At 34.6% G+C, this 17036-nt stretch overlaps 1 protein-coding gene across 2 annotated transcripts; it reads right to left on the minus strand.

The window, feature by feature from the left end:
• Nucleotides 1-8432: 8432 nt before the first annotated feature.
• On the minus strand, nucleotides 8433-16738 carry LOC132047176 (uncharacterized). Of its 2 annotated transcripts, none has more exons than XM_059438112.1 (3): nucleotides 16480-16738; nucleotides 14362-14757; nucleotides 8433-9735 (listed from the first exon to the last, which is right to left on the minus strand). In XM_059438112.1, coding segments are annotated over exons 1-3 (1398 nt in total). In that variant the 5' UTR covers nucleotides 16481-16738; the 3' UTR covers nucleotides 8433-8734. The 2 variants fall into 2 exon arrangements, with proteins under 2 accessions (XP_059294095.1, XP_059294086.1); XM_059438103.1 differs by having other exon boundaries at nucleotides 14362-14777.
• Nucleotides 16739-17036: the final 298 nt, after the last annotated feature.

Here is a 17036-nt window from a genome sequence, read left to right on the forward strand (position 1 = left end):
GTCCTTATGTCTTCGTATGATTGAATTTTAAAAGTTGCACAAAAGTTTTGTTTTGAAAAGAGTTTTGTAACTACGAACGTCGTAACTTTCACGGAACGAACGGATGGCTTTGATATGCTCGTAAATGATTCCTAATGTATGATGACTATGTTTTCCGTGGCGGGCCCGGCTCGGGTCGACACCGTTCGTGGGCCTGCGACTTTCCTTATGTACTTCGACGATTTTTTGAAAGGATATGATATGACTATTATTCGATTTCAAGTACGATCGGTTTACTTATCTTTTGAGTTTGTAATAATGATTCGATAACATATGATGACTATGACTTTCATAGGCGGGCCGGATTGGGTTGACGCTCGTCGTGGGTCCGCGACTTTCTATGTTTGGTTCTAACGACCTATTTTTGAAAAAAAGAGTTTAATATGACTATTTTCGACCGAGGTGTGATTATGTACTTATTTGTTGAGTCTGAAATGAGGATTTTTATGCATACGAATTTGATACGTGATTATGGTTTCTGAAGTTCGGTTTGATATGTTCCGAGTGACATTCGGAGGAAATTTGATTTGACTATTGTCTTGGTTTTGAAATAATAGTTCGCTTGGGTGATCCTGTTGAGTTTGTAATAATGATTTGTATCGTATGGCTACTTACGATTACGCTCGTGCGTTGTTGTTACGTCCTTCACGGATCCGTAGGTTGTTATCGTGCGTACTATTAAGTATGATGTGTTTCGAAGTATGATGTGATACGAAGTATGATGTGTACGTGCGCGAGCCCCTCTTGACGGGTGCGTGTATATATGTTATGATGTGTGACGGAGATGTTCGGAGATATAAAACCTTCGAAGTGTGATGTGTTGTGGCGTCCGGATGGGTGGCGACCACGTTACGTCGCCGGGTCCCATTACGATCCCTGATTGTATGTGGTATGTGATATGATAATATGATGACATGATGATATGTGATAATATGACGATATGATTATTATATTATATATGGATCGGGCCGTACGTTATCGCATTATCGTATTATATATGGATCGGGCCGTACGTTCCTCGGCATTATCGTATTATTTATGGATCGGGCCGTACGTTCCTCGGCATTATTATATTATATATGGATCGGGCCGTACGTTCCTCGGCATTATTATATTATATATGGATCGGGCTATACGTTCCTCGGCATTATCGTATTATTTATGGATCGGGCCGTACGTTCCTCGGCATTCGGTTAATGTCGGCTCATATGATGTGTTTGATTTTCCGTATGTATGAGACGAAATGTTTTTCAAAAAGCGGAGCATTTTGGCATTACGATTATCCTATTTGTCTTTTGAACCCCCTTATGTATGACTTGTATGTCGGATGTAAGTACTTTGGTATTCGGGTTATTATGCTCGCGTTTTGGACACCTTACTTCGGTTATGACTTCGTTTTGTACTTCTGCTTTGCATACTCGGTACATATGCTGACCTCCTTTCTTCGGGGGGCTGCGTTTCGTGCACGCGGTACCCGCGGATGGTAGGTGATGTTAGCGGAGATGTTCCGAATTTGGATTGACGAGCTCCGTTTTCTCCCGGAGTCTTTAGAGTCGGAGTGTTAAAGTTGTGATATACGGGGTTATGTTAGAGACTTTGCGGACGGTGTCGAGTGTATGATATGTCGATTTGTTTTGTAAGCGGCTATGCCGGTGTATTAGTATGCATTATGCTACAGATTTGTTTGGCAAGCGGCTACGTAAGCCGAAGTACTGTTGTGCATCATATTACAGATTTCATACGATTGCAGATTTCATTTGATTTGAAAAAAAAAACGAAAAGCATGTTTGTTTTCTGAAAAATTTTCATTATGTGCTTATGTTATGTTTTGCGGGCCCAGTATGGCTATGAGTATTACGAAAGTCAGCGGGTTCGTTTCATTTTAGATAAGGGTGGTGCCCATCACACCCTATCGGATTAAGGGTGTGACAAATCCATGATATATAGATATCCGGGTAATTTATTGTATGATTCTGATGGCTCACCCATTAAGTCCTTCATAGCCCTCTCTTAAGCCCGCCAAGCGACCATGTAAGCCACATTCATGCCAAGGTCCTTCAATACATCATCATTTATGTCATTAGGTGTGTATTTCCTCTTATGGTTGGCTGCTTTTGGTTTAACAATCCCTCCTATTAACCAACTTGTGGCATGCCGTTGCGAATACACTTTATCCTTTAGCGGACATGTATGCTTGTCACGGAACTTCCTAACTAAGAACATTTCGAATTTCCCAACACTTGATGCCCTGAATTTCCAATCACATTCTTCGGACACACACACACAAGTGTATAGCTACAAATAAACAGATCAAAATAAATACATTAAGTAAAAAATACATCAGTCAATAAAAGGCATATAATATGATAGAACAGTTTAATACGTAGCACAATTTCTGATTAAACAAATTATTAGAATAAATTTACTTATACAATATAAATACATAACATTATACGCACCATAAAACCTTTGATCATACCTTATTGCATTAGACCTCTCAGTACGAAAATTGAACCTATGTGAAATTGCATAATTTGCCATCACAACCTTTAATGTATTTTTGTCCTTGTAAACTTGATCAACAGCAACCTCTTTTTGGTTTTTGTCTTCGATAATTAGATTGGTGTCTTTTTCAAATACGAAAGCCTTGCCATAACTTGAAGACGCCAAGTCTACACACCCGACTGTTTTCATAGAATCGAACTGACTTGTGTATCCAAGTTGCAAAACCTCTCCTTGAATGCAACTTTATCAGATACACAGTTGTTAAGGCTTTTATCATTAGTAGTTATGCACAAAGGATACATTGCTAACTGTTTATTCTCTTTCTTCAAATCCACGTAAACTCTGACCCCCATATCATTGTGTATTTCCATCGGTATGTCACTACCCTCCACCATGTATTTGATGTATATTTTACCGTGGTCGTGTCTAATTTTAACTGAGTTGCAATTGTCTGTAACAAATCCATATATGTCGAATACTCTTTGAAAACAACAGCATCGATTTTGAAATTCACGTAACGGTTCTCACCGTTCCAAGTACCACAGTGTCTAACCAACGAAGATATAGACGACATTTTCCAACAACCGAATTCAATGTGCTTGGTAAAATCCTGAAATACATTATCAAATAAAATACGGAATTATTATAGAAAACAACTAACAATGGAGAAAATCAACACACACAAAATATATACAAATCATGACACAGATTTGAATGTACGTGTATTTTTGAGCTGCAGTTCCTTGGTGCATCAAATACACTAACACATACATAAGGACAACACACATACATACACGAAAATCTGAACAAATACATGCTCACAAAATATACAAACAAATATACAGATCATCACTGATTCACAAAAAACATACACGAATTTATTTGTCACGTGTATTTTTTATCACATTGATAAGCTGCGCACTACACGTAGATATGAACAAATCACTGCCTAAAATATAAAAATTAGATGCAAACTCACTATTCAGAAAAAAAAAAATGAAATAACAATGGAGATAATAAAACATAAAATCGAAAATCAAATACCACAAAACGATCACTCACCAAAATGCGATTTTATGACGCAACAAATGGAATGCGCTCAACGAAAGCGGTACTTCAACTGTTTGTTTAGTGAATTTGATTTGTAAAAGATTTTCTCCGAATTACCTTTTGTATGATCAAAACCTCTATTTTTTTATGATTCCTCTATTTTTAATGTTTTTGAATTTTGATTTTACGTTACTAAGAAGAATAAGGAGAGAGAGAAGGAGAAAGGCGTGATTAATGGGGATCTAATTTGCTAGAAGAGATTGTAAAATATTTAATTTCACCTTCCATATTTAACGCATGATTAATGCCTAATATCCAGGGATTTGTGTTTACCATACACGTTCTATATCACATATCTGTGTATTTGAAGACTTCCAAATACACGCAATTTAATACATACTTTGCCATAATATAGCTACGAGCTGTAATATCGGAAAGATAGCTACGGTTGGTTACATCAATCTTAAGGTAGCTATTCTGTAAGTTTGCTAATTTGTTATCAACGGGGGGGGGGGGGGGTTGAAAAGTTCGCGCGGTAATTATTATGTTATCAAGTTTTTTTTAACTTTCTTTTCCACCCTCGTTTATCAGTTAGCAAGTAAGGATACTCTTAATGAGTAGTCGATATGGTTATGTAACCCCTATTCGATCTTGAAGTAAAGCTCAGGGCCGGGCACCAATGTTTCTCAAAAGGAAAGTATCTTAATACATAGTAATTATTGACGAAAGAAAATGAAAATTTAAATAACCAACAAATTTATGTTGAACTTTAAAAGAGAGATTATCTATTTATACCATTCATTCTTAAATAGTTAGTAAACATCAACGAACCATTAAACAAAAAAAAAAAAAAAAAAAAGTCCGAAGTTGGAAACGTATTTGATGTAATTGCTACAAGAAACTTCACCAAAGCTAATGGGGTTAGGTGCTCTAGTCGTATCAAGGAAATATTATAAACAACAAATGAGAATAACTTCAAAGTCATATATAACAAGAAATTCTTTTGAAATATCGATCAGATTGTCCCTGAAAAAAAGAAAGAAGTAAAATGATAAAAGTAGACATTAAAATCCTAGGACATTCTTTGTAGTCAAAGATCAAGGCGTTATTACTTTTTCCCTTCGTTTCATTCAAGCGTCTTCCGGAGTACTACTCTTTTTTCTTTTTTTAAAGATTAGTTGAAAAAAATAATTATTTCTCCTATAATTGAAAATTCTCTAATTCCAGTATTCTAAGCTTGTTTACAATCACAAGATTCAAAAAGACATTTTAGTACATTATATACCTCTTTAGTTTAAGAGCATAAGATTTAAAAACTTCTCTTATTTTCTTAAATTTTATGCCTAATCAAACTAAGATACTTATAGCATGTTTGGCCAAGCTTATTTTTTTTCCAAAAATACCTATTTTTTCAATAAGTGCTTATTTTAAAAAAGTGAGGTATTTGGCCAAGTTTTTGAGAAAAAAATAAGTGCTTTTGGGGAGTAGCAGAAGCAGTTTTTCATAAGCTAAACAAAATAGTTTTTGCCCAAAAGCACTTTTTGAAAAGTACCTTTGAGAAAAATACACTTAGAAACACTTTTAAAAAGTTCGGGCAAACACTAATTGCTGCTCAAAAATACTTTTTAAATTAATTGGCCAAACACAAACTGCTTTTAGCCAAAAGTAGTTTTTTGAAAAGTCCTTTTGAAAAAAGCACTTTTTAAAATAAGTTGATTTTAGAAGCTTGGCCAAACAGGCTATTTGCATTTGACCCTAGGATTTCCAGTTTTAATTTGAAATTAGCGTTGTTTATGGAATCTGCACAAAACTTTAACTTCAATTTCAAATAATGATATTGGATCCCAAATTCTCTAAAAAGTAGGATTTCAAATTTCAAGTTGAGATTTTAAACTTTTTCAAAATGTAATTTGACCCATAGGTTTATATTTTGTATAAAAAAAAAAAGGACCTATCATTTAAAGTTTTTAGAAAAAAAGATCCATGCTCGACATAAAGAAATTACCCATACCATGTGGAAGGCTTTTATTAAAGAATAGCAATTTTTTTTTTTTTACTGTTGTTGATTTTTTGGACTCGCGAGTCTTTGTAAAACTATGTGTAATTGAAAACTTGTCACAACATGTAATGCAAGCATCTATTTATAAAAGGAACATGGAGATATGTATTTATTAATGTGCGTCTTAGGATATTCCAATACCTTGTTTATAAACTTTGATTTGCTCATTTGGTAAGATTGTATAAGAGTTTGGGGGAGTTTTGATAGTCTTCACAAATTGTGAGGTTTTCATGTTTATGAAAAAAAAAAATACAACATAAAAAATCCAAATTATTACATGTCGAAATAAAATTTCAACTTCAAATTAATCTGATTTGAAATCATGTCCAAAGGGGCCTTAAATTTGAAACAGATAGTTTTACTTTTATATTTTGATATAGATAAGGCAATCTCTATAGTACAATTACTCGGGGAATCATTCAAATGTTTTTCCTTTTTTGTCCTTACAAGATGAACTTTATTATGATTTTGTAATGAAATGGGTAGATTAAGGTGCATATCATAAAAAATAAAGCGATAGCTAGGATGCAAATTATTTAAAAAAAAAAAAAGAAGAGCGGCATACCTTAGGGGTAAAAATGCAAAGAAATCCAAATGCATTTTAAGCTTATGCCGTGACAATATGTTATGTGAAAGTTTGTCAAACGTTTCCTCAGCCGCTTAATTTTGGCCTGTTGGATATTTTGAATAAAGATATTAAAGCTACTCCAACATAGACAACCAGGTGGTAATAATATAGTCGGCTATATTTTAGTTGAATTATCAAAATTTCAGAAATGATTTTACAATACTGATTCCATTGCTGAATTTCCTTCTCTGAATAACCAAACTTCAAGTGCTACGCAAGGAAATGTTGATATGAATGCTAAACCTTTGCTAATGAGAGACCTGATGCAAACAACTCCCAAAGTAGATCCTATTGAGATTAAGCCTATTACATACATTAATGGGATACCAAGAATACAATGGACTGAAAATGAAGTTAATAGGATGAATATTATTGAAAACTTGCAATATGCTGTGGTAGGCAAATTCTCCTATGGATGGCCCGAAATTGAAGAACTTCGAACTATAATACCATCTCAATGCGGTATGAAAGGTAAATGCACAGTTGGGGTGTTTAGGCATAAACATGTTTTAATTCGTCTATCACAGATGGAGGATTTTGTTAACCTTACGTCAAAGGCTTCGTACTATCTAAACTCTAAGGATGGATATTATTATCAAATGAGACCTTTGATTTATGATCCAAATTTCAAAATGGAGGAGGAGACTACTAAGGTGATGGCGTGGATTTCCTTCCCTAATTTGCTACCTACTTATTATGTGAAGGAATCATTATTTTCACTTGTTGCGGCAGTCTGCAAGCCTCTTCATCTTGATCTGGCTACAATTAATAAGACTCGCCCTAGTTGTGCTAGGGTAAAAGTTTTGGTTGATCTCTATTCGGATCTTCCGAAAACTGTACAAATGGACATTATAAATGAGGAGACTGGGGGAGAGAGGACTGTCGTGGTGGACATCAAATATGACCATCTTCCTAAATACTGTTTTGAGTGCAAATTGCAGGGTCATAATGAACTTGAGTGCAGGGTTCTAAATCCGGAATTGAGACCTGCAAAAGATACAAGTGGAAATACAAATGATAAGAAGGTTGAGATACAAGATCAGTCACAAGGGGATGATAAAATGAAGCAGCCACTTATTGAGTCACATATAGCAGGCAGCAATGGTTTTACTAAATATATTCAGCCTAGGAAGACATTAACAAGCAGTAAGGTGTTTGGCCCTATGCATAGGTGGACCCCCAAGAAGGACACAAAGGTGAATGTAGAAGAGAAACCATCTGAAAAGGGGACAAATAGCCAGCAAGAAAATAAAGATGGAACTGGTCAAATACAAACTCATAACAAATTTGAGCCTCTTAATGGTGAAGAGGGAGATGATACTAACAAGGATGATAATGGCAAGGATGAGAAAAGAATTGAAAGTACTAACAACTGCAGTAACAATATAGGGGGAGAGGTGAATCATAACAAGAATGAAATCCTTGGGCAACAAATTAACTTCAAAGGATATTAATTCACATTGTTAAGTTATATATTAAGGTCTGAATATATAATAGTAATATGTGAAGACGTGTCATATGTTTATTGAAGTTGGTGTAAATATCATATATACGGGTAAATTTCTACCGTCATATTTAATTCTTCCTCCTCATCAAAAAGGACTATCAAATAAAAAACGATATAGAAATTGCAATTGAATCTAATTTTCACATGGAAAAGCTAATTATAATTTATAGAAGTTACATTTACTATCTCATCCACTGAGGAGTGCATGGTTACTACTCTTGAATCCTGATCAAGACGGAGAACATATAGAAAAAAGGGAAAAAGAGGGGTTGCAATTTGTTACATGGATTAAATTGCAATGGATTTTATTCCTTGTGTTATAAGGGTTAGACAAGTGGAAACGAGAAATATTAGACGACAAAGGAAAAAAGCAGTATTATAGTTGGATCCTCAATAATATTGGGAACCATCTAATAAAAATATTCATATATACTCGTTCATAACAGTTTTTCTCAAGCTAAAAGCTATCGAAGTAATATATCATACATCACCCCCCAAAATTAAGAGGAAAATCTACATCGTCTGCCCAAGAGCTTAGAAGAAATTATATACCTGAAACCTCAGACGATGACTTTGGGTGAACAATACTAATGTTTTTGTTGTGGCATTTTAATTGCAAGTCAGTTGCCTTTCACTTCGGCTAGTAGACTACTCCTAAACATTTCTTATTAAAACAGCAGAAACATCACAGTGAAAGAGTTCTACATAGGATGAAAAGAAAAGAAAAAAGAGATTACTACATAGGAAATGCAGATGCATTAAAAAAAGGATCAGAGATTCTCTCTCTCTCTCTCTCTCTCTCTGGATCAGAGATTCATGAAAACTAGATAACCTACAGAAAACCCTTAGATGGCAAAGAAGGGTAGATCAAATTCCCGAGGCTTGAAAACATAAAATAACAAGAGACACAGAATCAACATGAAGGCATGTACAAGATTAAGTTCAATTAGATGGAGAACCCCCTGAGTGGAGCAAATTTGGTCAATATCTCAACTTCCTTCTCTGCCGATTTCTGTTTCTTGAGCTTCCATTCTGAGCTTTGGGAGTTAGCCACCTGAATTTCATCAACTATCTTTGGAAGATGGCCCATGACCTTTCTTTGCTTTGATTTTGCTTCAGCCATCTTCTTGTTAGTTCTGTCAGCAACCTTGGCTAATGCAGCTCGACGTGATTGCAAGACGGCAATCTTTTCATCAATTTCCTGTATAGCTGAGGAAGTAGAGATATCTTCAACCTCAAGTAGAGCTATTTCTTGCTTTGAGGCATTGTATTCATCCCTTAGCGTAGTAACACGAGTCAATTTAGCCTCGAGGCCAGCAAAGAATTTGTCAGCTTCCTTAACTACTCGCTTAGCTTCTAGAAAATCATTGCTGGCCAGTGGAATTTCTTGGATTAGCTTCAGCATTGAAAGCTCTCTATCACTGAGGTCAGGTTCATTCTGAAGCTCCAAAGACAAGGTCGTAACTTCAGTAAGTTTGTCAGAGGTAAATAAGGCAGGAAAACCAATACGTAGGACATTAACAAGTTTCTTTCGAGAATCAGTCATTTCTTTTTCTCCCCGAGAGCCAGAGATAATACTCGGACTTCTCTGAAGAGGCAAAAGCAGAATGTCATCAAGTGAACTAATATAGTTATCGAAATCCTCTGGAGTTACTTGCTGGCAGGCTAGAGGAGTGATGGTTGCATTGTCATCAGACACAGGAGGACTCTCGAACGCTTCATTGTTTTCTACGGTTTCTTCCTTAATTACGAGTACATCGGTATTAGAGATGTTAGGCTGAACTTTCTTCCATAAATACCGTCCTTGCTGCTTCACATTGGACTTCCTTTTCCGTGAAGAAGTTCCTCCTCCTTCACCAGTTTTACGAGCCTTTCCAGAATTAGATGATTGACCAGTTTTACGGGCCTTTCCAGGACTAGGTGATTGAGAAATGGGCTTAGGTTCAGCTGTAGAAGAATGTGAATTGTACAAATAGAAATGTCAAGGAATAATAAATAAGCTAATATGTGCCTCAACATGTTCCACAAAAAGGGTTTACAAACAAGCATCATCAAGACATCAAGTAAATACGGAGGCAAACAATCAACATGGATATCAGAAAGCAAATATTTGTTCTGCTAATTATCGGCTACAAAATTGGAACTGAAACTTTGTGGTTAGTATCATGACAAAGTGAAGACCAAGGCTGTAAACTTCACACAGGCTGTCTTCAGTTGGTTTCTAATGTATGACTAAATACTAATATGATCTAAATATTTCTAAACGGCTTAAAAGTTTTCAAAATCAACATCTTTAACACCTATGAACAAAGAGCCAGGTTACTTTTCATCATTATTCTTATGCATTGAAGGTTTACTACCTCGTATCCTGTGGAGATAAGTTACTACATGTAGGATGGCATGCAGTACTTTGCCACCTTATAACAACGCTATTAACAGACAAAACTTGGTGGCAAAATTTATTGGTTAGAGTACATGCCAACTTGTAGTAATATAGAAAGGATAATGAAGAGGAATGGAGTTTGCCAATGTTAAAGGAATAACAATATTAAGCAACCTAAGCCAGAGCTCAGGCCATTCACATGGTATGTTGCAGGATCTGGATCCTACAATGCCTTGTTATCTTTTTAGATTGGTAACAATGAAATCTCATGATCTTTAAAGCAACCCCATGAGGTGGAAAGCAAGGGCGTAGCTAGGTGTTGGTAAGAGGGTTCAATTGAATCCCCTTCGCCAGGAAAATTATACTGCCAATAGGGGAAAATGGTTTTTTTTTAATTTTTTTTAATTTTTATATATATAAATGGTGGAATCCCCTTGACATTAAGCGAAGATTCTACTGTAGTGGCAAAGGGAGTTCAAAAATTACTTTAGATCACAAATTTAAATCCTAGGTGTGACATTCTAGTATTTTTTTAAATCAACTTGTATGTATTCTTGGCTAAGTCCCTGTGTGGACGTAGAATGAAAAATAGACTCTTAAAAGTTTATGATACCTTAAGGTGTTGTGGAGAAAGGTAAGAAGGATAGAGAAAAATAGAAAAATGAAGAAGAGGGATAAAGAGGATGTTTAGGTAAGCTTATAAGCTGCTCATACTAGCACTTTTGGACTTATCTATGCAGTTGTAAACACCAAAAGTGCTTATAAGTCCAAATCAACCAAAAGCCATAAGTTGGTCACCCCTAACTTATGGTTTTACCACTTATAGGCACTTTTAGTTTAACCAAACCTTTTACAATTTTATCCTTAATATCTTTTGTACTCCAAAATCCTCTTCCTAAAACATAACTTTTAATTATCTGTCTATTCTATTTCCATCATTCGTCTTTTTTATATAGAAGTACTTTTAACTTTAGACATTTAGTAAATAGCTCAAAGGACATTAATCTAACAGAAAACAAGTGCTTATCAGTACCTTTTTACCAAACACATCAACAACTTATTTTAAGTTTCACCACTTCTATCCAAATATGTAACTGCTTACTTATAAAATGAGTTGCACCTAAAACTGTTTTTTAGCACTTGATACTTATGAGCTACTCCCTCTGTCCCAATTTATGTGACACCGTTTGACTATGCCCAAAGTTTAAGAGAAAGAGTACTTTTAAATTTGTTGTCTAAAACAAACCTTAGACATTTGTGTGGCTATAAATTATTTCAATAAGGGTAAAAGGGGAATTATAAAAGTTCTTTCTAATTACAGAAAGGTGACATTCTTTTTGGGACAAACTAAAAAGAAAAGTGTGTCACATAAATTGGGATAGAGGGAGTACTTTTAATCAACTAACTGAGACAGGCTCAAATTCTTTGTTGTTTTTTTATGACGGTGGTGTCCAGGCTAGCTTGCACGCACCTTGACTATTCCATCGGATACATGCAACCTCCTATCGACACAGGTACCGAGAAACTCTGCACACTAAAAGGCTTTAGCAGATGGAAAGAAATCACTAATATTTTTCGTCCCCGCTGCGATTTGAACCTAAGACCTCATGGTTCTTCACCCACTTCATTGACCACTAGGGCTACATCCTTGGGTGCTACGAAAGGATACTCTTAAGATTTTAAATCATCATTTGAAGTGCCCCAAGCAAAGTATATGATGTCCTACTTTAATGATTCATGGAAGTTGGGCAGTCTATTAACTCACTCAAATTCTAATTCTAGAACTAGATTAAATAGGTGACCTGAATGAATGGAGGGGTGTAAGACCAAAAAGAGGGAAAAACAACAAGAATAAACCTAGACAAGAAAGAATAACCAGTAGGAAAAAAACACAAGAGATGCAATCAGATCGCACAAAGAGTTAAAGACTCAAGAACATGATCAAGAGACAAGAATTAAAAGAGACACTTGACCAGGCCCTAAACTAGATGAAACTCACTAGACATTGAATAAATAAGAGACCAAAGCAAGAACAAGCAGGCCGGAGCAGACCAAAAAAAAAAATAACAAGAAGAATTCAAGAACAGAGCAAGAACTAAAACAAGAATGCAAGATTAAGGATGTTGACTCCAAATTGAGCAACTAAAGGCAATGAATTGTGTAAAAACACAACACTTCCCGAAGACTGCCAATAAAGAACATAAGATATCAAAAAACAAGAAGGAAACATGATTACATAAACAGACACCGCTCACTTTTTTTTTTTTTTTTAAAAATAAAAAATTTTGAGAATGGTAACAGACAACAGACATCGCTCACTTGAATGAATAATCTGTTGAGTTCTTCCAGAAACATTAGGTTTTCTTAAATCTCACCAAGGAGAACATCGTTAATCCTCAAATACATCATATTCTACTATCTTTCATGTTTTAGAGCGACTATTTATACCACTTTTGACTGGGCACAAAGTTTTAGATTGAAAGAAAGACTTGTGAAACTTGTGACCTCAAACAAGTCATAGACATTTGTGTGGCTACAAATCATCTCATTAAGGGTAAAATGAAAAGTTTAAAGTTTTTAACTATGAAACGATTTCATTCTTTTTGGGACAAACTAAAAAGGAAAGTATGCCGCATAAATAGGACAAAGGGAGTACACAACAATTGCAGTGTGTTTGGATAAGCTTATAAGATGATCAAACCATCTTATTAACATTTGTTGACTTACCTACGCATTTGTAAATACCAAAAGTGTTTATAGGCCAAAATCAATCAAAAACCATGAGTTGGTTACCTCCATCTTGTATATTTTTAACTTATAAGCACTTTTGATTCGACCAAATTTACCTTTTTATCTGATTAGTTTTTGTGATGCTTGAATTTCTTTCGCAAAACAGAACTTCTAACTCCATCTCCATTCCATTTTCATTATTCGTCCTTCTCCTTGTAAAGCTATTGTGAATTTATATTTTTCGTTACTAGTTTAAGGAAAATTTTAGTCATTTTAACAAAATATTAGCACTTTTTACCAAACACATCAACTGGTTTATTATCAGCTTCATCACTTGTAACCAAGGACATAATTATCAAAATCAGCTGCAACAGATGATGCTTATCAGCTACTTTCAACACGCTAAGCCAAACGGACTCTAAGTTTATAAGCTGGTCAAATTAGCTTGTAACACTTACATGGTTTATAAGCCCCAAAAGTGTTTTTCCAAAGTCCACCAGAAGCCATAAATTGATCACCCCCAACCTATTACAACTTTGTAGGTAATGAGTACTTTTGGTTTAACTAAGAATTTTATAATTTTATCCCTAGTACTTTTTTATAATCTCTAAACACCATTTCCAAAATAAAACCATTAACTCCCTCTTCATTCCATTTCTACCTTTCATCCTTTTCCATGTAAAGATACTTCAAAATTTATATTTTTGTAAACCACTTTTAAGGGAATTTTCAAATAATTTTAACAGAAAAAGTGATTGTCATTTTTTTACCAAGCACGTATATTGCTTCTTATTAGTTGTAGCACTTCTATTCAACACATAACTGCTTATTATAAAATCAGTTTTAAAACTTAAAGGTGTTTCTTAGCACCTGATGCTTGTTAACTACTTTTAATCAGTTAAACCAAACTTGCCCCCTAGTTGAAAGCCTAAGGATGTGAAGAAGATTCCTGCTCCTACCCTCTACTAATGTGTTAAATATTATGGCCTGCTGGATATCACAATCTTCAGAGCAAAGAACTACAGGTGCATTCAAACAAGGAAGTAGCACAGAGTGACAAGAAAACTCCAGCATGAGATTAACACCAAAAGGAAACAAGTAATGTCACAGGTATGGTGCTTTGAAACAGAGCTATGACAGAACCTAATCAAATCAAATCAAGAGGGAGCCGCAAGTAAACAGTTATATCCAAGCGCAACAATAATAATGCTCTAGACATTAAGTAAGATTAGACAAAAGAATGGAACAGATGTAAAACTATTACGCTAATGTGGTTGTGACTTTTCAAGCCTAAAGCTCCTATACAGAGAACAAATGGAAAGAAAGTGAGGCCAAGAGACAGAAATGTGTAATCATAGAAAGAGAGTTTATCTATCTCTTAAGTCTTAACAGTAAATTATATCTCAGAAAAGCCTAAAAATACATGAAGTGTCAGATATTTGCATAGTTCTCCTACTAACCTTTGCCCTCGGGTGACGTGAAAAAAGCATTGAAATCAGCTGGAACTTCCCAAACGAATGATGAGAAAAAAGCATTGATATCAGCTTCAGGGAAGTTTGTTTTGATATAGGTTTGAAGAGATAGCTTACTCAAAAACCACATTTTCTTTCTTGGGTTTTCTTGAAGCCTTGTTGGAGCAATTAAGTACCTATCTTGAAAGTTTCCTGAGGCTTTGACTCTTCTTCCGACTTTCCAAGTCCAAATATCACCTGGATTTGGCCAATCTACAGGAGCATAAGGTAACCCTTCTCCTGACTCCAATAATGCAACAGGCCTTAGTTGAAAACCATCTGTTTCTTTTGGAGTCATGCAGACATTGTTTGTCTCAGATGTGCTAATCTTCTCGCCATCTTCCACTATGAACATGATAAAGATACTGAATTAATTTTATTTTTTTATGAGTATGATACACTAAGATCTATATATAAAACATGACTTAGAAAGTGCTTTGAACTATTTGATGCATAATGAGGTGCTGGATTATCAAATTCATGCACTTCCTCCTGTGTAACTTGAAAGAAATGCACAACACAGATTATGTTCAAGAATCCTGATATGGAAACTGGAGAACTATCTATGCTGAAGAAATACAGTAAAGTGAATATCGCGGACTATCTCCCGTTATTCTAATACAATGTATTGCTAATTGTAAATTAAAAAAACCTGGCAATCAAGAAGCCAGCCAAGAGAAAAGAACCACGATTATGAAAAGAACTATTAGTTTTATTCTTATAATTGATAGTAAAAGCCAGAATACACTGCACTACAGCTATGAGAGAACCAAACGAAGTTCATCCATTGTTTAAAAAAGATAGACAAAAATCAAGAGACCTGCAAAATTTGAATGTTGTACACAAGTGAGAGACTAGAGATTTGAAACAGAAAATATAAAACCAAACAGTACCCATTTTCTCCCTAATTAGCACCTTAAAGGCAGATCAATTAACAGTATTATTCATCACATTGTGCATTTAGATTTGTGCAAAAGGTGCCAAAATATGTGTACTCTTTCCAAATTAATAGTCTTGTTTTACTTTCTGATAGTAAAACTTAAACATCTTATCTTTAATCAAAGAAACATTTCTGTGCCACAATTTTGCACACTTATATAGTATATGTAGCTTCTAGATATTAAAGCATTGTTTCAAAAGATCAAAAAAAATTTGTCTCAATTTAAAATTAGTCAGACTACCCATAAACACCCAAGACATCAGACAACTCACAACAGTACATTCAATGTGGAAAAAGGGCGTGTAAACTGTGCGTTAGATGGTTTGCAGCATGACCAAAAATGAAAGATTTTTTTTTTTTAGACAATGGTGGCCGGATCGGCTTATGTGCACCTAGATTATTCCACTCGTACTGTTACCTCCTACCAACACATCAAAGCTTAGACAGATAAGAAGAAATCACCTACTCCCTCCGTCCACTATACTAAAAACATATGTCCACTTTTACTTATCCAGTTTGGAAAATCAAGAGATAATTTACCGTTTTATAGCTATTTTACCCTTTTATAGCTATTTTACCCTTATTATTATTTACCAGTAGTTATTTCCATTTCATTTCCGAATGAGTGAGATAATAATTAGGGGTGATATAGAAAAATTACTACTAATATTTTATTCATTGCTTTTCAAGAGGCGTGTCACGTAAAACATGGACAAGTAAATAAGGACGGAGAGAGTAGTATTTTTTGCCTTTGTGATTTGTACCTAAAACCTCGTGTTTCTCCTCCCACTTAATTGACCAGAAATGGAAAAGAAAAAAAAAGTGCTCTACTCAAAAGCAATAAATCTCCTTTACAATGCATGAGCACATTACCAAGCCACTACCTTTTATTCCTAAATTTTGACCCTAACTCCATGTCTTTTCTCTTTCACCTTATAAAGAGGAAAAAATATTTCATTTTTTTTTTTAACCAATTTCTCTAATCCTTGTTGAAATCAAAAGAAAACAAAAATGAACCTTAAATTTACCTGGAAATAAACATGCATTGAACCTGTAGTGGTATCAGAATGGCTAAAAGCAAGATTTTTTTTTTTTTTTTTTAAAAAAAAAAGAGAAATGAAACTTACTGTTGAGAGTGAGAACTTTAGGCCAAATCGAAGGAAACCAACAATGTTTTTTTTTTTTTTTTTTTTGCTGTTGCAGCTGAGAGAGAGATGAAGAGAAAAAATCGAGAAGAGATGATCAAGATTAAGATGTTAATAAAGCTGGAATTTTGATGTATAGTACTCTGATGAACTCGGACAGAGTGTCAGTGATTAGTGATAAAAGTGCTATTTAATGATCCACGGACTCCATTGGGTTTTAGAGAATTTGATAAACTCAAGAGATGAAGAAAAATGTGCAAGTCTTTAATGGAGTAATTACTTTCTTGGTTCATAATAAGTGTTCACTTAATTTATTTATTTATTTTGATTTAAAATAATTTTAGTTTTTCAAATTTACTCTAATGAAAAGTGATCAGATTTTAATGCGTCAAGTTAATAGTAATATGCAAATTTTAATTTAGGATAGATTAGTTGAAATATTTAATTTTTTTTTAAAAGTTAATTTTTCTTAAAGAATATGTTAAAGGCTAAATGAACACTTATTTTGAATCGGAGAGAGTACTTTAACTCACTTCATT

This window comes from Lycium ferocissimum, chromosome 1 (genome assembly GCF_029784015.1).
Source record: "Lycium ferocissimum isolate CSIRO_LF1 chromosome 1, AGI_CSIRO_Lferr_CH_V1, whole genome shotgun sequence".
Lineage (NCBI taxonomy): Eukaryota > Viridiplantae > Streptophyta > Magnoliopsida > Solanales > Solanaceae > Lycium > Lycium ferocissimum.

What these genes read in the sequence shown, in the direction of transcription:
- LOC132047176 (XM_059438103.1), bottom strand. Translation starts at nt 14,767, where the DNA reads ATGTTCATAGTGGAAGATGGCGAGAAGATTAGCACATCTGAGACAAAC. An exon ending in CACGTCACCCGAGGGCAAAG is followed by an intron (nt 9,736 to 14,361) that starts GTTAGTAGGAGA and finishes ATTCTTCTACAG; the next exon opens with CTGAACCTAAGCCCATTTCT.